Consider the following 22,300-nt stretch of genomic DNA (forward strand, 5'->3'; position numbering starts at 1 on the left):
GTACAAATGGTACCATCCTTCGGATGAGACTTAAATTGAGGTCCTGACTCTCTGTGGTCTCTGAGCATCCTTCATCAAGAGCAGGGTGTATCGTGATATCCAGGCTAAATTGCCCACTACGGCCTAGTCATTTAGGCCCCCTAATCACCCCCTGTCTCTAATTGACTATCACTCTCATTACTTCACAATCTTACAGCTCATGTGTGGTGAGCCTACTGGAGCAATAATGTGGATGCTGCACCTTAGTGGTGGTTGAAGTGGCTCCCCACTCGCCGTGTAAAGCGACATCCTTCAGATGAGCAATAAGACCGGGGTCCTGACTCTGTGGTTATAAAAGACCCCCGGGCATCCTTCATAAAGTGTAGGGTATGTCCTGACATTCTGGCAAAATTGCCCACCAGGGCCTAGTCATTCTGACCCCAATCATCCCCTGTCTCTAACTGGCGGACTCTATGTGTCACTATGTGGTGAGCCTACTTACAAAAAAAATGGCTGCCATCGCCCCTCATCCAGGTGGGTGCCACACATTTATGGCTCCCTTATGTCAGCGCTTTAAGTAGTGAGAAAAAGCACTATATAGAGGCACTACTGTATATAAATAAAATATACTATTATTATTATTATTGTTATTAAATAAATAAAATGTACTATTATTATTGTTATTAAAATGGAATTATTATTATTATTATGTATATGGTATTATTATTACTATTGTTATATAAATGTAATTAATCATTATGATTATGCCTATGTGCTTTTTCCTTCGGGGTACTCTGGCCTTCCCGAAGGCAGGCAGGTTAATTTGAATGGCAATTCCAAAAGGGGGGGTAAAGGGTTGGGGGGAGTTTGTGATAGGCCGGTGCCTATTGTCCTGCATTGCATCCAGTGCTGCTAGGATAGGCTCCACAAGCCTCAACTACGTGAAGTAGGTTTGAAAAGTTTATGTTACAAGGCAAAGAGAGTTTTGGATCTGAAAAAATTAACTCTCCGCTAGGGATGCATGGGTGGCATTAATTTGGAAAAGCTGCTCCTTCAGCCTGACTTTAGAGGAGGTTTTGAGGAAATCGGTCCAACTTCTCTTATCCAAATCTGGATAGAGGCCAATTTGCACAGCCGACATTTAGCAACAACAGCAACAAAAAAAATAAAAAGAGAGAGAGAATTTGTCCGTCTGTGGGCCCTGCTGACGCACACAAGTTAAAAAGGTCTCACTTCCTGTCCCCATTCAGAGGAAGCAAAGAAAAAAACCTTGGCTCCAGCGCGGCCGCTCAGCAGGCTGTTTGGCTGTCTTAGGAAAATAAATACAACTTTTCAAGTCAAGTGAGTTGAACACAAGCATCAAGAAACAAAAGGAGACGGTTATTCAGCAATGGGATGGGAGGAAACCGAACAGAGATGACGCTGGCATTCGAACATAAAGACTAAAAATGGATCCCTGCTGATTCATAGGACTCACTAAAGATTTTTTAGAAACACTGCTGGAGACGAGGAATTGGGGGCTGACTCATTGGGATTTACCAAAATTACTGAAGCAGCACTAGAAGGTCAGAGAGAGAGAGAAGCACAGAGTGTGTGTTAGTGAAGTTAGATGAACTCCAATGAAAGTACGAGGACAATCACCCCATCCATTCATTAATCTTCATAATCCAGCGCAGGGTGGGTGGCACTGGGAGCCTATCCCACCATCAGGCAGTCCATCACATGGTAAACTCCCACCAGTTCACCAGACCTGCATGTCTTTGGACTGTGGGAGGAAACACGAGGACCCAAAGGGAGAACATCCAAACTTCATGAACTGAGCACCCAGGGTGTAAAGCTCAGTCTCCTTCCTGCAAGTCCGCTATGTGGACAATCAATCAACTTCAACATGAAATAAATATTTGCAGATATCAACCACTGCCTGGTGGCTCTTGAATCCACTTGAAGTTCTGCTTATGGTGCTCTCTCTGTGCTATCCCCAGTTTCTCTAGCGGTCTTCACTTCTCTTCAAGTCCCAGGACTCTGATTTCTAAATTAGCTTTATGAGAAAAGCTTTGGAGGTGTAAGTGAAGGTGTCCTGTGATGGGCTGGCTCTCCAGCTCTTTGGTTACCTACCTATTTATCTATCTATCTATCTATCATAGTGCCTTTCATTTCTATCTATCTATCTATCGATCTATCTATCTATCTATCTATCTATCTATCTATCTATCTATCTATCTATCTATCATAAAGTGCCTTTCATTTCTATCTATCTATCTATCTATCTATCTATCTATCTATCTATCTATCATATAGTGCCTTTCATTTCTATCTATCTATCTATCTATCTATCTATCTATCTATCTATCTATCTATCTATCTATCTATCATAGTGCCTTTCATTTCTATCTATCTATCTATCTATCTATCTATCTATCTATCTATCATAAATTGCCTTTCATTTCTATCTCTCGATCGATCTATCTATCTATCTATCTATCTATCTATCTATCTATCTATCTATCTATCTATCTATCTATCATAGTGCCTTTCATTTCTATCTATCTATCTATCTATCTATCTATCATAAATTGCCTTTCATTTCTATCTATCTATCTATCTATCTATCTATCTATCTATCTATCTATCTATCTATCATATAGTGCCTTTCATTTCTATCTATCTATCTATCTATCTATCTATCTATCTATCTCTCGATCTATCTATCTATCTATCATATAGTGCCTTTCATTTCTATCTCTCTATTTATCTATCTGTCTATCATATAGTGCCTTTCCTCTCTATCTATTATGCCATTAAAGACCCCTGATTTTAATGCTGTGACTCTGCAGTTTGTTTCAGAGTCCTACAGGTTTTCCAGATTCTGTAATTAAGTGCCTGCTGGATCAGCTGTCGTGCTCACGCATTTTTCTTAGCCACATTCCCAGCATTAAAAATATGTCCGGTGTTTGCACATAATTTGGTTTACATTTACATTTCCTTATTTGGTTGACACCTTTATCCGAGGGGACTTACAACATTTATGATAAAATTGAATGCGTTTCTTCTGCTTTTCCAAAAGGAGTCAAGGCAGTGCAAGTGTTCCCCCATGTCATCCTCAGAGATGTGCAGGTTAGGCTAAGTGCTGACTCCAGACTGTCCCGGTGTATGTGAATGGGCTCTGAAGTGGACTGATGGCATGTTCGGTGCTGGTTCCTACTTTGCACTCGAGGCTGTGGCCATCTTTGATCTTAGGTTAGATTGTGTGGGTTTGAGAATGTTCTGTTCTCCTGCTCCTGCTGTTTTACATTTATAGAAATCGGTGAACTGTTCAGTTTCTAAACTCTTCTTCCTGAACAGCACTCTGTTTGTGAATATACTGGATGTTCTGCTGTGTGGTACAGAGGCGGTGGCCGTGGCCCAGTTAAATATTTATTGTTTTTTTTTCTTTTTGGCTTTCTTGTTGTAGGTTGCATCTTCTCCTCTCATTTCTACATTTCAAGTGGACATAATACCAGAAGAGCTGCCTGACAGCAGCAACGACCTCCTCAAGTGGGCTGAAGAAAAATTTGGGGGTGTGACATCGTTTTCTGAACTTATGAACCCTGAACAGTTAACTGTCAAGGATGCAAACAGTAAGTATTTGTTAGGATTTTTATCAGTGCTTTCTTTTTATTAAAAATAAAAAAGAAAGCAGACACAATGAAGAGCCGCTTGTTGTTGCCTTAATTCCTTCCATCCAGTTCACAGCTGGGGTGGCACGGTGGTACAATGGTAGTGCTGCTGCCTTGCAGTAAGGAGACAAAGGGTTTGCATCCCAGTCAACCCTGCATGGAGTCTGTATGTTCACCCCGTGTATCTGTGTGAGTGTCCTTCCACAGTCCAAAGACATGTAGGTTTGGTGAATTGGCCCTACTGTGCGTGTTCACCTTGCAATAGACTGGCACCCTGTCCAGGGTTTGCTTCTGCCTTGCACTCAATGCTAGGTGGGATAGCAGACCCCAGCAGCCCAGATCAGGACTAAGTTGGTTAGAAAATGACTGACTGACAGTCCACGACTGCCAAGAAAATCTCTTGAGACCCTCACTGGCATTGATAGAAAAGAAGGCCTAAAATATTTCACTCCATTGGTTGGGCCTAGCGTTTTAATAATAATAGAAAAGCACCTTGACCATGGGAAAGGCACTATATAAATAGAATACAGTATATTATTATTATTAATCTTAATAATAATAATAACTCTTAGGACCCTCACTGGCATTGCTAGAAAAGATGGCCTAAAATATTTCACCCTTTTACCCAGGCTTAGTGTTTTAATAATGATAATAATAATAATAATAATGTGCCCTGAGCATGGGAAAGGCTCTATATAAATAGGATGTAGTATTATTAATATTATTATTTTCATTATTAAGACTAACTCTCAGGACCCTCATTGGCATTGCTAGAAAAGAAGGCCTAAAATATTTTACCCTTTTACCCTGGCTTAGTGTTTTAAAAAATAATAATAATAATAATAATAATAATAATAATAATAATGTGCCCTGAGCATGGAAAAGGCACTATATAAATAAAATGTATTATTATTATTATTAAGACTAATTCTCAGAACCCTCATTGGCATTGCTAGAAAAGAAGGCCTAAACTACTTCACTCCATTGGCTGGGCCTAGTGTTTTAATAATAATAGAAAAGCACCTTGACCATGGGAAAGGTGCTATATAAATAGAATATAGTATTAATATTATTATTAAACTTAGTAATAATAATAACTCTGAGGACCCTCACTGGCATTGCTAGAAAAGATGGCCTAAAATTTTTTACCCTTTTACCCAGGCTTAGTGTTTTAAAAATAATAATAATGTGCCCTGAGCATGGAAAAGGCGCTATATAAATAAAATGTAATATTATTATTTTTAAGACTAACTCTCAGGACCCTCACTGGCATTGAAAAGAAGGCCTAAACTACTTCACTCCATTGCCCGGGCTTAGCGGTTTGTAAAACAGACCCCTGTGCAGGACTCATTCCAGTACTGCGCCTGCTGCCACACTCTCATACTGGATTAAGTGAGTCCATGGGATGGGATTTGGGGGGGTCGAGGGGAGCAAGCTAATATTGGTAATTGAAAAATTTAATTTACATGGTTAAAATAAAAAATAACAAAAAGAAGCCATAATGTGTAATCAATTCCAAGCTCTCTCTTAAACCGATATCACGTTATGCAACTTTCAGCCATTGGGTTTGTCAGACTTGCTGACTGCTGTTGTTGATCTTGTTGCTGGACTGTCACACAGCTAAAAATCGCTGGGCGTGTTCAAAACACAGTCGTTCCTGTTATATGCATTTTACTTCCGGAGGAGCATCTGATTGGTTGTCGCTCCCGTGCACACACAGCCCAGTCAGTCATGGCTGCCCGTCGATTCAATGATGATGTTGTTTGTCCATTTGTCCATCTCCATTACTCCTGTTGTGTACGCTTGTGGGAGAGTAGGGCAATTTGGGAAAGGCAGATCCGGGGGATCACAATGGGCACAGTGGCTTGTTTTCCATGGTGATGTCTTGCTGTTCTCTTCTCCTCTTGTTGATGGGTCTGTTGTTTTTCAACGTGATGGACTCCTTCAATTACTGTCCGTCTCCAAAGCGCGTGGGCCCCAGTAAGTGTCTCAAACTGCATATGTGGAATGGAGTTGGCCTCGAGTAGAACATTTCAAGTAGTCCTTCCATCTTTTCTTTGGTCCACCTTGAGGTCAGGATACTTCAGCGCGTTTACCATACAGGACCATCTGGAGGAGCCGAGACTCATCCATGCAGATAAAGTGCCTGGTCCTGTAGAGGACACAGCTGAGCATCATGGCCTCAATGCTTGTGGATGAGCAGTCTTCCAGAATTTTAGTGTGTGGATCCCTGTACTCTCAGATGATACCCAGGATCTTCCAGAGTCAGCATTTCCAGTGTGCAGATTTGCTTGCCGTAGAGAGTCCAAGACTCTCCTCCATAATGGAGTGTTGATCTACATACCACCCTGTGACTTACCACAACCTTAGTTGCCATGCGGAGATATCGGTTACAGAAGACAGGCTTGTGAAGACGGCCGAATGCAGTGGAGGCCAGTCGGAGGCAGTTCAGTCTCCTCAGTCACTAGATATTATACTTCCAAGGAGGGGGAAAGACTTGGGTGTTGCTCAGTGTCTGTGGGTGGGGAATAAAGAGAAAATGAAACCATGGACTAGCTGGACTGAGTCACTCGGTATTCCATGTTATGGAAATGGCCCTCGCTAAAAGAGGGCTACACCTGAAAATTGCTGGAAAAGTTGTCTAATGTGACATGGCCTCAAGTTTACTCTCTTTGGAGAGTTAATACTCAAATACTGAACAGCCTTCAATTTCTGATTGATGGGGAGTTTAGTGAATTATCCCGACCCTTTTTTATTTATTCATTGACTGTCCCCCGCCCCACATAACTGTCATTTAGAGTCTGCCATTTTACGTCTCGCACAAACCTTACTTCCTACTTTTTTATGACTTTGTACAGTGGACTCCAGAACTTCAACCTGTGAACTACAGCCAGATTTTAGGATGGGAGAATACTTGGAAGTCGTCTACGCCTTAAGTGTAAAGGTCTGCCACCACCATGTCCAGCAAAGGAAGAGGAGAGTGCATATAATAAGTGTAGCCAAGGACCTTGAAAACAGGTACGCTTTCTGTGACATTGGGTTTTATTTTACAGCTGCATTTATAAAAAACTAAAAATATGTTACCTATTAAAGCAAAACGTAAAGCCTTTTATTGCACTTTGCATCTGTTACACTGTAGTTCAGGTGAGTGAGGTGACTGTCACCATGGACCCCACACGATAAATGAGGAATGGGCGAAACTGGCCAAGCTTGTGGCATCATATTCAAAAAGACTTGAGGCTGGAATTGCTGCCAAAGGAGCATCGACAAAGTACTGAGCAAAGGCTGTGAATACTTATGGACATGTGCTTTCTCAGTTTTTTTTATTTTTAATAAATCTGCAAAAATCTCAAGTAAACTTTTTTCACGTTGTCATTATGGGGTGTTGTGTGTAGAATTCTGAGGTAAAAAAATGAATTGAATCCATTTTGGAATAAGGCTGTAACATAACAAAATGTGGAAAAAGTGATGCGCTGGGAATACTTTCCAGATGCACTCTATCTATCTATCTATCTATCTATCTATCTATCTATCTATCTATCTATCTATTATATAGTGCCTTTCTTATCTATCTGTCTATCTATCTATCTATCTATCTATCTATTATATAGTGCCTTTCATATCTATCTATCTATCTATCTATCTATCTATCTATCTATCTATCTATCTATCTATTATATAGTGCCTTTCTTATCTATCTATCTATCTATCTATCTATCTATCTATCTATTATATAGTGCCTCTCACATCTATCTATCTATCTATCTATCTATCTATCTATCTATCTATCTATCTATCTATCTATTATATAGTGCCTTTCATATCTATCTATCTATCTATCTATCTATCTATCTATCTATCTATCTATCTATCTATCTATCTGTCATATAGTGCCTTTCTTTTAACATTCAGCCTGAAGGATACCTTTTCAGTACTCTTTGCCTGTACAATATCTCTTGCTAGCCATTACATTTTAATGTGTTTTTTGTTCGCTCCCTGATTTTAAAATTGAATCTTTATGATTTTCACGCTTGCCAATGATGAAATGTCCCATTGTGTTTCAGAGTGATTAACGTGGATGTGTTCTCAAGGATGGCACCACTCCTCATCCTTCAAGGGCCAGTGACAACAAAATGGTTCATCACTTTTGACTCCAATGACTGTCAGGTCATAGTAAGTAAAGTAAAATGCACTTTTGGCAGAATCTGGAAATGAAATTATGGAAAATATGCTGTGTTGCTGTGCCCTGTATTTTATCTTTTTAAAGTGGATCAAGTTGGTTCAGCAGAGAATTCATTTATTTTTCCTCTTCTCATAACTTCTCTACAATAAATCACAATATCTCAGCAATTAATTATTTTTAAACCTCTATGCAATATCACCTGTATAATAAACTGACCTAATAATCTCACAACTTGATGATTATTCATCTCCTACTCAGATAGATGGACTCATACACATAGGAGATGACTAAGAACTTCTTCTTCTTCTTCTTTTCCCACTCCTATTTCCAGCCTTCTCCTCACAGTTCGGACCTGCACTTTCTCTCCAGTCAGGCCCTTTTCTTTCAGATCTTCATCTATCCACCTCCATTTTCTCATCCCCAGAACTGTCATTCTTATCACTCTTGTGCCGACATATTCCTTGTCGATTTTCATCACATGTCCATACCACTCCAACCTTCTTTCCTGTGCTTCCTTAGATTTCTCTCCCACTTTTGTTGTACCTCTGATTGTCTCATTTCTTATTCTGCCCATCTTTGTAACTCCAGACATCCATCTCAACATTTCTTCCACGTCTAACTTCTTCACTCCCTTTAGTGCATGTGTCTCAACTCCACACATCATTGCTGGTCTTCCCACTGTCTTAAAAACGTCACTTTTAACCTTCGCCTTAACTCTTTAAACACATAATACTCCTAACATCTTCTTCCAATTGTCCCACTCCTCTGGTATCCTTTCTTGTTTATAGATCTTCTGCATTAAACCCCACAACACATTTTCTCTCTCTTTTCCTAAACTCTTCCACAGTTCTGCTTGTAGTCCATCTGGTCCTGTCGTCTTTCCATTGTTCATTCTTTTCAGTGCCTCCTTTTCTTCCTCCCTTATTATTCTTGGTACTAACTCTTTGTTTGGGACTCTATCCCTAAACACTACCCTTGGTTTTTCCTTCATTCAACAGATTTTCAAAGTACCTCTTCCATCATTCTTGATCCTATCATGATCACTCAAGACCACACACACTGCAAATGATTACGAACATTAAGCTGAACGGCTTCTTTGTTTTCAAAACTGTTTTCATGTTTGTAAATTAAATGTCGTTATAACTAAAGCAGAACTAACACGGTTTCTCTTTTATGTCCCTTACAGAGTAATACCCCTGTCAACATTAAAGGGTTAACAAATCCCTTAACCACCAATTTAAGTGACACATACAGCAGCTTGGTGCAGCAGGTGCCTTCGTTAATAAACTCCTTCAAAGAAGTTGCCATCTCTTACACAGAGATACAAAGCGCACCTTCACATCTAAACGTGGAGGTCAAAACCGAACCCGCAGAACCTTCTTCCACCAGAGCACCAACATCTGCTCTGAGCACCGCCAGGAATGAGGAAATGATAAAGCTCGAGTTCTACCGAACCAAAGATTTCAGATTCGCTTTGACTGAGTTGAGAAACCTGGATAGCAGGGAGACGGTCTTTGCAAAGGTAAGACGCCGACAAGAAGCGGTCGCCTTCTGAGTATCCCACCGCCGCAAATGAAATAAGAGTGAATGGTGAGGAAGAAGCCTTCATAATTTAACTCATGGAGTTAAGGATTCACTTATAATTCTACATGCAGAACTAGAGACATGATGGACAGAACAGCACATGCCGAGCTGTGTCTGACCTTTTATCTGGAGTGCCACCCCTTTTATATGTTCTTCATCATCACCCATTTGGTGACATCATGCTACAGTGGCGTGATTTGATCAAAGTCCGTTACTGCCTTCCTAATTGAGAGTCTGCTCAATCCCTCTACTCAATTGTCCTTCCTTGCTGAGAAAAGAAATTGGTTCTCAGCTCCTGGTGGTTGAAATAGAGCACATATGCAGGAAGGAGTGCAGGCCTTAATAAATTTAATTCTTTAAACATATTCAAATAAATAGTACTGTAAACAAAAGAAAATGAAGAGTGGCCACCATACAACCAGGTACTGCTAGATCTTCAGTCTTCCCAGATGGCCAATTTGTTGCATTGCCTGAAGTTTCAGCAGTAGCTCAGAGCGTTCTTGAACTCTTTTCCACCTCCTCCTTCTCCTCCTCCTACTTCTTCCCCACCTTGTCCTTCTCCTTCTATTTCTCTTTCTCTTTCTCCTCCTCCTTCTTCTTCTCCTACTCCTTTTACTCTCCTCTTCCTTGTTCTTCTTTATCTTCTTCTCACTCTCCATCTTTTTATTCTCCTTTTCCTCCTTCTTCTTCTCCTCATTCTCCTTCTATTTCTCTTTCTCCCCTTCTCATTTCATTCTCTTCCTTCTTTTCCTCCTTTTCTTCTTCTTCACCTCATTCTTCTTCTATTCCTCCTCCTTGTTCTCCTTTTTCTTCTTCTCATTCTCTTTCTCCTTCCTCTTCTTCTCCTCCTTCTTCCTCACCTTGTCCTTCTCCTTCTCCTCCTCCTTCTGCTTCTATTTCTCTTTCTCCTCCTACTCCTCCTTTCATTCTCCTCCTTCTTCTCCATTTTCTTCTTCTTCACCTCCATCTCCTTCTTCTTTTCCTCCTCATTCTCATTCTTCCCCACCTTGTTTTTCTCCTTCTTTTTCTACTCCTTCTGTTTCTATTTCTCTTTCTCCTCCTCCTTCTCTTTGCCCTCCTCCCCCTCCTCCTTCTCCTTCTTCTCCTCTCTTCTTATGCAGATCAGCTCTTTTATTGATCTAATAAAACTCCTTGTCCTTATCCAAAGTTCATAAAACTAAAATCCTGTTTCCATACTCACTGTTCTGACATCATAAATGGGAGCCAACTTAGAAACAGTATTTGAAAGTTCACGGTGGCAGCAGTTTGCTATTATACATTAGATTTAAACTTCTTTAAAACATGAATAGCCAAACAATACCTTGGACTTACAACATAGTATGGCCAACAGAAGTGCAGATTAAATTGAAGAAAATGGCAGGTGCAGGCCCGTAAGATGCTAATGCAGGGGTTCTTAACCTGAGATCCGTGGACCCCTAGGGGGTCCATGGATGGGTTTCAGGGGGTCTATGAGGGACAGATAAAAATTAACACTAATATTCACTATACAGCCCACTACTGTTGATATAGGGTAGATGTAGTAGTAATGTAAGTATAAAATGTAGTAGTTTTCATTTTCACAAGAGGATTGTATTTCATAATTATAATGAGTGGCCATTACTTTTTGAATAACAAAAATGAGTGTTTTTTTTAGATTGTTTACTTTAAAGTTTAATAATACTTTATGTATGTCATTTATGTAGGAGACAATCAAATCTCGATAAATAAAGTACATTATATTCATTGCATGCAGAGTTGTGTTTATGTGAATATTTCTGGGTAAGGGGGTCCACGGCTATCGTCAGATTCTTCAAGGGGTCCGTGACTCAATAAAGTTTAAGAATCACTGCGCTCAATGACAGTAGGGCTCATTCCTTGATGCTTTCAACACCATTGCCAAATGGCAATTCCATCTCTTGCTTTGTCTCCCCACAGATTACCAAAGATCTTAAAATGGTCGAGCTTGGGATAAAACTTTTCAATTGCTCAGCCACGATAAATGGCGATCAGGTGAAGAATATGAAATTTACAAAGCAAGCATGTCCACAGAAGGACTTCTCAAGCACATGCTTTAGCTTCTCCTTTCACGACATCCTAAAGGAGCCTGGACGTTACTCTCTAGACCTTGTGTGCTTCGTACAGACGTGTTTCGGGGAGGTGAGTAAAAAGTTTATTTTATTTTTTTAAATTGTGATTTTTGTTTTTTTTGTGTCACACTTCTTACAATTGATACTTCAATAGCAGCAGAGTGTTGTACTGTGTTAGCCATAGATTGATACAGGAGACAGTAGAGTGAAATGACACCTTTTGTTGGCTAACTAAATAGATTACAAATTCAAGCTTCCGAGGCAGCTAAGGCCCCTTCATCAGGCAAGGTACTTCAAAGCATCCTTGGCTGGGTGGAGTAATAAATACACTGCTCACAAAAATTAAAGGAACACTTTAAAGAAACACATTAGATACATCAGATCTCAATATGAAGTTGGATATCTATACAAATAACGACAGGGCAATGTCTTAGGAACAAAAGGATGCCAAGTCTTTTAATGGAAATAAAAGTTTTCTGCCTTCAGAGGGCTCAATTGTGTAGACACCCTAAAATCAGAGTGAAATGAAGATGTGCCAGGCTAGTCCATTTTTTCAAAATCTTAATTTCTGCTACTCAAAATGCTTTTCAGTATCTTGTGTGGCCCCACGAGCTTGTATGCATGCTTGACAACGTCGGGGCATGCTCCTAATGAGACGACGGATGGTGTCTTGTGGCATTTCCTCCCAGATCTGTATGAGGGCATCCCTGAGCTGTTGTACAGTCTGAGGAGCAACCTGGCGGCGCCTAATGGACCGAAACATAATGTCCCACAGATGTTCTATTGGGTTTAAGTCAGGGGATCGTGAAGGCCATTCAATTGTTTCAATTCCTTCATCCTCCAGGTACTGCCTGCATACTCTTGCCACATGAGGCCGGGCATTGTCGTGCATTAGGAGGAAACCAGGACCTACTGCACCAGCGTAGGGTCTGACAATGGGTCCAAGGATTTCATCCTGATACCTAATGGCAGTCAAGATGCCGTTGTCTAGCCTGTAGAGGTCTGTGAGTCGCTCCATGGATATGCCTCCAAGATCATCACTGACCCACCACCAAACCAGTCATGCTAAACGATGTTACAGGCAGCATAATATTCTCCACGGCTTCTCCTGACCCTTTCACGTCTTTCACATATACTCAGGGTGAACCTGCTCTCATCTGTGAAAAGCACAGGACGCCAGTGGTGGCCCTGCCAATTCTGGTATTCTATGGCAAATGCCAATTGAGCTCCCTGCTGTGCAGTGAGCACAGGGCAGTAGACATTTGGGCCCTCGGGCAACCCTCATGAAGTCTGTTTCTGATTGTTTGGTCAGAGACATTCACACCAGTGGCCTGCTGGAGGTCATTTTGTAGGGCTCTGGCAGTGCTCATCCTGTTCCTCCTTGCCCAAAGGAGCAGATACTGGTCCTGCTGATGGGTTATGGACCTTCTATGGCCCTCTCCAGCTCTCCTAGAATCTCCTCCATGCCCTTGAGACTGTGCAGGGAGACACAGCAAACCTTCTGGCAATGACACGTATTGATGTGCCATCCTGGAGAAGTTGGACTACCTGTGCAACCTCTGTAGGGTCCAGGTATCGCCTCATGCTACCAGTAGTGACACTGACTGTAGCCAAATGCAAAACTAGTGAAGAAACAGTCAGAAAAGATGAGGAGGGAAAAATGTCAGTGGCCTCCACCTGTTAAACCGTTCCTGTTTTGGGGGTCATCTCATTGTTGCCCCTCTAGTGCATCTGTTGTTAATTTCATTAACACCACAGCAGCTGAAACTGATTAACAACCCCCTCTGCTACTTAACTGACCAGATTAATATCCCATAAGTTTCATTGACTTTATGCTATACTCTGATTAAAAAGTGTTCCTTTAATTCTTTTGAGCAGTATATAATATCATGTACTTGAGTGTAAATGTACGGTTTGGAGACAAAGTCAGAGAGGCGAGATTGCGTTGGTTTGGACACGTGCAGAGGAGACATGCTGAGTATAATGAGAGAAGGGTACTAAGGATAGAGCAGCCAGGCTAGTGGAGAAGAGGAAGGCCTAAGAGGAGGTTTATGGATGTGGTGAGTGAGGACATGCAGGTAATGGGGGTAACAGAGCAAGATGACAAGGACAGGAAGATATGGAAAAAAAATGATCCACTGTGGCAACACTTAACAGGAACGGCCGAATAAAGAAGAAGAAGGTGTGCACGTGTGTAAATCTGTATTATTTACACTGTTTAATTTTTTAAATTCTAGTCGAATCCCCTTATGGAGTGGTCTTTTCAATGCAGCCTCATAGTGTTATTTCTTCTTCTTCCTCTTCAGTTGGCCATGCATTTTAACTGGCCATCAAATGGCAGTTGAGTTTAAGTTTCTCCCATTCACCCGGTCTCACATGTCTCAGTCGATTTCACTTGCGGACAGTCGGGCTGCATTGCTAATAGTGGCAGCTTTGCAACTGCTCAACCTCTTGGAGGCACAGTGTCTCTAACACTTGGCTTAAATTTTTAAGTTGTTGCGTAACCATGACCTGTGAAAAGGCTCAGTTTTTTTTTATAGAGGGATATTTCGGACAAAAATAAACAAAGTATTATGAAATGTGCTCCATGTATTGTCCATAGCGTTTTACAGGGTGCCCTTGTTTTTAGAACATTAGAGCAATCTGGACAAGAACAGGCCCTCCAACCCAGAAGGCAGGCTTGGACAGATTTGTGTCACTAAATGTAAAGTACGAGAGATATTCAAAAAGTTTCCGCATTTATTTTTAACTCTTCAAATTACATCACTTTTCTACATAGTCACCTACCTTTCACATGACACTCGCAGACATGACCAATTACTACTCCTCATCCCGTCCTTCACCGTTTCTAACAAAAATATAAAAGTGTGGAAACTTTTTGAACGTCCCCCTTATTTTACATAGGAACTCAAAAGAGGTTTGAATACACAATGGGAGGTCTGAAAAATGAAAATACACTTTATGAAAAGGATTTAGGAGTCGTAGTGGACTCGACACTATCAACTGCCAGACAGCGTGCAGAAGCCATTAAGAAGGCTAACAGAATTTAAGGTTATATAGCGCCTTGATATATGGAGCACAAGTCCCAGGAGGTTCTGTTCAAGCTTTATAGCACACTGGTGAGGCCTCATCTGGAGTCCTGGGTGCAGTTTTGGTCTCCATATTATTAAAAAAGACATAGTGACACTGGAGAAAGTCCAGAGAAGAGCAACCAGGCTGAATACAGGGCTACATGGGATGAAGAAAAATTAAAAGATTTCAGAGTCATTGTGGACTCATCACTATTTACATCCAGACAGTGTTCCGAAGCGATCAAGAAAACTAACAGAATGTCAGGTTATATAGCGCCTTGATGTGTGGAGTACAAGTCACGAGATTCTGCTCAAGTCTTTATAACACACTGGTGAGGCCTCATCTGGAGTCCTGGGTGCAGTTTTGGTCTCCATAAAGACATAGCAGCACTGGAGAAAGTCCAGGCAGGAGCGATTGGGTCAGTTTCAGGAGTCGTAGTGGACTCTAAGCTATCGACTTTCCGACAGTGTGCAGACACCAACAAGAAGGCTAACAGAATGTCAGGTTATATAGCGCCTTGATGTGTGGAGTACAAGTCACAGGAGGTTCTGCTCAAGTCTTTATAACACACTGGTGAGGCCTCATCTGGAGTATTGGGTGCAGTTTTGGTCTCCAAGCTACAAAAAGGACATAACAGCACAAGAGAAGGTCCTGAGAAGAGCGACTAGGCTGATTTTAGAGCTACAGGGGGAAAAAATCAAATATTCAGTTCAGAATGTTTTCAAAATCTGGCAGGATCTAATCAATAATATTTTAGAATAAACTCTTAAAGCACCGAGGAAGCAATTATCTCTGCATTTCTTTTTCTTCTCCATTCATCTATTTTGGCCTATTAAACTCATCAATTTAGGTATGTTTAAACGCCTTAAGTTTTACCCTGTTGGCCATGCTCTCTCTCTCTCTCTCAGGGGTGGGGGTCGACTTGTTTTCAATCCTATTTTTTGTAAAAATTGATCGATTTGTATGGAATGATTACAATAAAATTAATAAAATAAAAAAAGAGCTACAGGGGATGAGTGTTCAGGAAAGATTAAAAGATTTAGGAGTCATAGTGGACTCTAAGCTATCGACTTCCAGACAGTGTTCAGAAGCCATTAAGAAGGCTAACAGAATATCAGATTATATAGCGCCTTGATGTGTGGAGTACAAGTCCAAGGATGTTCTGCGCAGGTCCTTATAACACACTGGTGAGGCCTCAGCTGGAGTCCTGTGTGACGTTTGGGTCTCCAGGCTATAAGAAAAGGACAAAGCAGCACAAGAAAAAGTCCAGAGAAGAGCGACTAGGCTGATAGAGAGCTACAGGGGATGAGTGATGAGGAAGGATTAAAAGAGCTGAACCCGAGTAGATGAAGAGGAGACATAAATGAAGTGTTTAAAATTATGAAAGGAATTAATCCAGTGGATCGAGACTGTGACTTTCAAATAAGTTCATCAAGAACATGGGGACACCGCTGGAAACCTGTTAAGGAGAAATTTCACACAAAGATGAGGAAGTTTTTCTTCACACACAGAGAGCCACAGACACACGGAATAAGTGACCAGGTAGTGTGGTGGACAGTAGGACTTTAGGGACCTTCAGAACTCAACTTGATGTTATTTTAGAGGAGTTAAGTGGATAGGACTGGTGAGCTTTGTTGGGCTGAATGGGCTGTTCTCGTCTAGAGTGTTCTAATGTTAAGTGGTGAGATGGCAGCGAGACAGCTGGAAATCTCGGCTGAAACCTATCATTTGGATTGCTTCATTTTTAAGACCGTAACACATCCTAACTTGGGGACCCACCCATTAGAATCTCCCTGTACTTACGTGAAAAAGATATTTCCGTCTGTCTTTTGATTTTAAGTACATTTGCAAAACACGGAGACTAAGCTGGCACCCTTTGCACCTTTTGGAATCCCAATCACTTCCATTCCTGTTCATTCAGACTATTCTAATGTTGTAACAATTCAATAATGAAGTGTAATTTATCGAGTCCACACGTGAACTTCATAAGTGTATCCATGACAATAGAAATGTGTGCAATGAAGAAATTTCACACGGGCAGTGCCATATCATGGGCACACTTCCACGGGGTTGGCACATCAGTAATCAGCCTGTGCTCTTGAAGACCCAACAATTTCTGCTTTTGCTTCAAAGCTTTGACTTCCTCAACTGCTTCTGAACCTTCAGAACTCAACTTGATGTTATTTTAGAGGAGTTAAGTGGATAGGACTGGCGAGCTTTGTTGGGCTGAATGGGCTGTTCTCGTCTAGAGTGTTCTAATGTTAGGCTTAAGGTGGCGGGTATTTATCCGTGGTGAAATGGCAGTGAGACAGCTGGAAATCTGGGCTGAATTTGTCTTATACTTCCTAGGAGCTGCGGGCCGCCAAGTTTAATGCGTGTGCACAGCATTTAAAATGAGGAAAGCTGACTACCTGAGCTGCAACAAGCATATTTGCTGTATTGTCGGTGGCTAACAATGACTTGTCTTCACCCACCGGACCACAGGCACAAGTAGTGTAGTAGAGAATCGGACATTTAGGGGCCTCCAGAACTCTACTTGATGTTATTTCAGGAGAATTAACTGGATAGGACTGATGAGCTTTATTGCACTGAATGGCCTGTTCTCGTCTAGATGAATGAATACTAAATACTGAATAACAAATCTCATGCAATTTGTACATGGAAACCTAAAATTCTTTTTTTAAAACAAACCAGCCACAGCCTAAATCCTGCTTGTCCATTTTTGAATCACAGTCTTGGCCTACTGACGCTGTCATTCACAGGGAGCACTATATATGTTCCCTGATTTTCAGTGTATGCATTTGCTGGTGCCAGAGTTTCTTTGCATTCCTGATTTATGCTAAACTTTGATGATTTGCCCAAGGGAGTCTGGATTTTGGTTATCAAGTGGACATGGCGCGTTCTGATTCTGGCTGGAGCAATATTCTTTTTTTTTTTTCTTTTTCAGAGATGCTTTCAAGACGATTACGTACACAAACGTTTGGAGACCATCAAGACAACAATGGAGACGCCGAATAACAACGGTAAGCATGTTCGGTGGGGGGAACATTTTCAGAATTAGGTAATGTTACGTGTGCTGTCCAGCAGGGGTCAGTGCTGAGGCTACTGCACAGTTTAATATACATAAACGATCTGGACGGGAATATAATCGATAAGCTTACGTTAAGTCTGCAGATGACACAACACTAGGAAATGATGTTGAATCAGCTAAAGCATCACAGGGGGACTTGGAGAGCAGACAGACCTTGACAGGTTTGTGGACAATGAAATTTAATGTCAGTAAATGTAACATATTACATGTAGGAAGTAAATATGTTAGATTTGAATACACAATGGGAAGTCTCAAATGTAAAAGTCCACCTTATGAGAAGGACCTGGGAGTCGTAGTGAACTTGACACTATCAACTACCAGACAGTGTGCAGAAGCCGTTAAGAAGGATAAAAGACTGTCAGGTTATATAGCGCCTTGATGTGTGGAGTACAAGTCACAGGAGGCTCTGCTCAAGTCTTTATAACACACTGGTGAGGCCTCATCTGGAGTCCTGTGTGCAGTTTTGGTCTCCAGGCTATAAAAAGGACATAACAGCATAAGAGAAGGTCCAGAGAAGAGCGACTAGGCTGATTCAGTGCTACAGGGGAAGAAATTTAATGTCAGTAAATGTAAAGTACCACACGTAGGATGTAAAAATGTGAATTTTGAATACACAATGGATAGTCTGAAAATCGAAAGTGCACTTTATGAGAACGATTTAGGAGTCGCAGTGGACTTGGCACGATCAACTGCTAGGCAGTGTGCAGAAGCCATTAAGAAGGCTAACAGAATGTCAGGTTATATAGCGCCTTGATGTGTGGAGTACAAGTCACAGGAGGTTCTCCTCGGGTCTTTATAACACACTGGTGAACGCCTCATTTTGTGTACAGATGGGTCAGACTTGTCATCGCCACCAAGCTACAAAGAAGATAAAGCAGCACTATGAGAAGGATTAAGAAGTCAGAGTGGACTCATCACTGTCAATTTCCAGTCAGTGTTCAGAAGCCATTAAGAAGGCTAACAGAATGTCAGGTTATATAGCGCCTTGATGTGTGGAGTACAAGTCACAGGAGGTTCTGGTCAAGTCTTTATAACTCACTGGTGAGGCCTCATCTGGAGTCCTGTGTGCAGTTTTGGTCTCCAGGCTACAAAAAGGACATAACAGCACAAGACAAGGTTCAGAGAAGAGCGACTAGGCTGTTTCCAGGGCTACAGGGGAAGAAATTGAATGTCAGTAAATGTAAAGTACCACATGTAGAATGTAAAAATGTGAATTTTGAATACACAATGGATGGTCTGAAAATCGAAAGCGCACTTTATGAGAACGATTTAGGAGTCGCAGTGAACTCAACACTATTAACTGTCAGCATTGAGAAGCCATTAAGATGGCTAACAGAATGTCAGGTTATATAGCGCCTTGATGTGTGGAGTACAAGTCACAGGAGGTTCTGCTCGGGTCTTTATAACACACTGGTGAACGCCTCATTTTGTGTATAGATGGGTCAGACTTGTCATCGCCACCAAGCTACAAAGAAGATAAAGCAGCACTATGAGAAGGATTAAGAAGTCAGAGTGGACTCATCACTGTCAATTTCCAGTCAGTGTTCAGAAGCCATTAAGAAGGCTAACAGAATAGAATGTTATGTTATACTATATAGCGCCTTGATGTGTGGAGTACAAGTCACAGGAGGTTCTACTCAAGTCTTTATAGCACACTGGTGAGGCCTCATCTGGAGTCCTGTGTGCAGTTTGGGTCTCCAGGCTATAAAAAGGACATATCAGCACAAGACAAGCTTCAGAGAAGAGCGACAAGGCTGATTCCAGGGCTACAGGGGAAGAAATTTAATGTCAGTAAATGTAAAGTACCACATGTAGAATGTAAAAATGTGAATTTTGAATACACAATGGATAGTCTGAAAATCGAAAGCGCACTTTATGAGAACGATTTAGGAGTCGCAGTGAACTCAACACTATCAACTGTCAGCGTTGAGAAGCCTTTAAGATTGCTAACAGAATGTCAGGTTATATAGCGCCTTGATGTGTTGAGAACAAGTCACAGGAGGTTCTGCTCAGGTCTTTATAACAAACTGGTGAGGCCTCATCTGGAGTCCTGGGTGCAGTTTTGGTCTCCAGAAGGACATAGCAGCACTGGGTAAAGTCCAGAGAAGAGCGACTCGCCTGATTATGGGGCTACAGGGGATGAGTTACGAGGAAAGATTAAAAGATTTAGGAGTCATAGTGGACTTGACACGATCAACTGGCATACAGTGTTCAGAACCCATTAAAAAGGCTAACAGGTTATATAGCGCCTTGATGTGTGGAGTACAAGTCACAGGAGGTTCTGCTCAAGTCTTTATAACACACTGGTGAGGCCTCATCTGGAGTCCTGTGTATAGTTTTGTTCTTCATGTTACAAAATAATGACATAGTAGCACTAGTAAAGGTCCAGAGAAGAGCGACTAGGCTGATTCCAGGACTAGGAGGTATGAGTTATGAGGCAAAATTGGAGGGGTTGCACCTTTTCTATTTAAGGAAGTGGAGATTAAGAGCAGACATAATTGAAGTGTTTAAATTATGAAATAAATTAGTACATTGAATCCCTATGGGGCCCCTAAAGTGACATGAGCACCAAACAAAAAAATTTCTCGTCAGCACATCAAACTTTATCGTTATACCTTTTGCATATGTATGCCAGCATGTTTCTGGGACACACGTTTTCCCTTCAGGGGCTTCTTATATTTCCGGTAGCCCTGTTCCGCTTTGCTGACTTTAACAATTTGATTGCATTCCCTAGCGGAAAGTTGACACGGAATTCATAGACGTTATATTTTAAGCGGGGTCTCTCGCTTGCAGCCCATCATTTGTGCTTCATTTCCAAACGTCATTTGAAACAAATTCTGAGCTCTAGAAGCTTTTTTCTTCAGACGGTTTATGGCGACATTGAAGATCTGCACGCGGAAAAGATTTCGTCAGCATGCAAAACTTTCCCATGTGCACGAAAAATAAGATTTTTTTTTTTTTTATGTCCCTTTAGGGTCTCCGTAGATCCCACTTGTTACTTGTTAAAATAAAAGCTACGACACAAACGCAGTGAATTTCGACAAATATGTGGTAAGGGTTTCAATCTGCACTCACTCACTCACCTCCTTAAACACTCAAGGATGAATGTTATCTCGTCCTGGTGGATTCATAGATATTAAATTCATACATTATTTATAAATTACTAGAGTTTAAATATTGTTACTCGTATAAAAACACACTTTGGCTTGATGCCATAAATTTTGATTTCTGTCCGCCGTTTTTTATTCTTTTAAATTATGACCTTTGTGTGTTTTTTCCTTATGCCGAAGCACAATGACTCAACCTTCTCCCCCTCCTATAGAGTTATACATATATAAAAATCAGTACAGAACAACATTTTCAAATTCCTTTCTTTCTAGTTTAGGTTTTGCCAGCATGAACAAAAAGCAGGAGACACCCTTGGGTGGGATGCCAGGCCATCTGCAAGGCCTCACAGTCACACGCACAAGTGGGCAATTTAGAGTGGCTGATCAACCTAACATGCAGGACGTTGAGCGATTAATAATCATTAATTACATTTAGTTTAACGCTTTTCTAACCTGCTCAAAGCACTTAACATAAACAGTGAGAAACCACTTCATCCACGGCCAATGTGTGGTATCCCCCTGGATGGTGAGACAGCTCAAGTGGTGAATAGGTGAGATAGAGAGAGGAGGTTAGCCAATTAGGGACAGGAGATGATTAGGGGGGGCTGGAATGGATGAGGTCATGATGGACAATTTAGCTAGGACATCGGGGTACCCCCCTATTCTTTTGGAAGAATACCCAGGCATCTTTTATGACCCCAGACAGTCAGGAGCTTAGTTTTATGTCTCATTAGAAGAACAATCTTTAAAGCATGCTGTCCCCATCGCTGCAATGGGTAAAGGGATAAATGCCCCCTATTGGTCTCCCCAGGCAACCCAAACATTTTCTTGGTGGTCTCTCATCCAAAGTACTTGCTCAGCCTACATATTGCTTAACTTCAGATGGATTAGCTGTTCTGAAGTGCAAGTGGTACAATTGCTAGGACAAAAACCTTGGGAGAACATGCAAATTCTACCTCAACAAGTCACTGGATTTGAACCCAGGATACTAGATCTGAGCAGAATCAGTGCTAACCTGTGCCAGAATATGTATACGTGGTTCACATTTTTCCCCCTTACTTATGTGGATTTCATCCCACCACAAATGTAAGCCGTCATGCCCATTGACAATGGTTCACCCTATGAAAGTGGCGGTGGATTTTTTCTCTGTTAAATTAATGTTGGTCACCTAGTAGTCTGAGGGTTTTCAGTTTTTCTGCAGTGATCTTCAAGCTTGCACAACCTTCAAGGAACACGTAACTTTAAAGCGCTGCTTCTACACACTTCAGTTATAAAAGGTGTCACCTTATCAAGGAAATGAGTTTCCCTCCCTGCCGTCTGTCTGTCTCTCCGTCTATCTGTCTGCCCATCCATCCATCCCAGGATATCTAGTATTGTCGTGCCGCCTGTGTGTACTCAGGACAGCGGTCGCCATGGCGAGCTGCTCCCAAGGAAGGAGTGTGCGGCAACCTTGTGTCTGCAAAGGCAGATGATGAGCCTGTGGGTGATTTATGTGGCGGTGGGTTGGAGATCAGCCAGGGCAAACACAGACCCGCGCTCCT

At 41.4% G+C, this 22,300-nt stretch overlaps 1 protein-coding gene across 2 annotated transcripts in view; it reads left to right on the forward strand.

Annotated features, from left to right (window-relative positions):
- The window catches only part of eng (endoglin), a 157,704-nt gene that overhangs the window by 112,219 nt on the left and 23,185 nt on the right, over positions 1-22,300 (forward strand). For both annotated transcript variants that reach the window (XM_039762653.1, XM_039762651.1), the window contains exons 5-10: positions 3,431-3,596; positions 6,494-6,653; positions 7,700-7,808; positions 9,005-9,340; positions 11,338-11,559; positions 17,509-17,584. In XM_039762653.1, coding sequence (XP_039618587.1) covers positions 3,431-3,596; positions 6,494-6,653; positions 7,700-7,808; positions 9,005-9,340; positions 11,338-11,559; positions 17,509-17,584 — 1,069 coding nt within the window. The remainder of the gene's footprint in view (positions 1-3,430; positions 3,597-6,493; positions 6,654-7,699; positions 7,809-9,004; positions 9,341-11,337; positions 11,560-17,508; positions 17,585-22,300) is intronic.

This window comes from Polypterus senegalus, chromosome 9 (genome assembly GCF_016835505.1).
Source record: "Polypterus senegalus isolate Bchr_013 chromosome 9, ASM1683550v1, whole genome shotgun sequence".
NCBI classification, from domain to species: Eukaryota; Metazoa; Chordata; class Cladistia; order Polypteriformes; family Polypteridae; genus Polypterus; species Polypterus senegalus.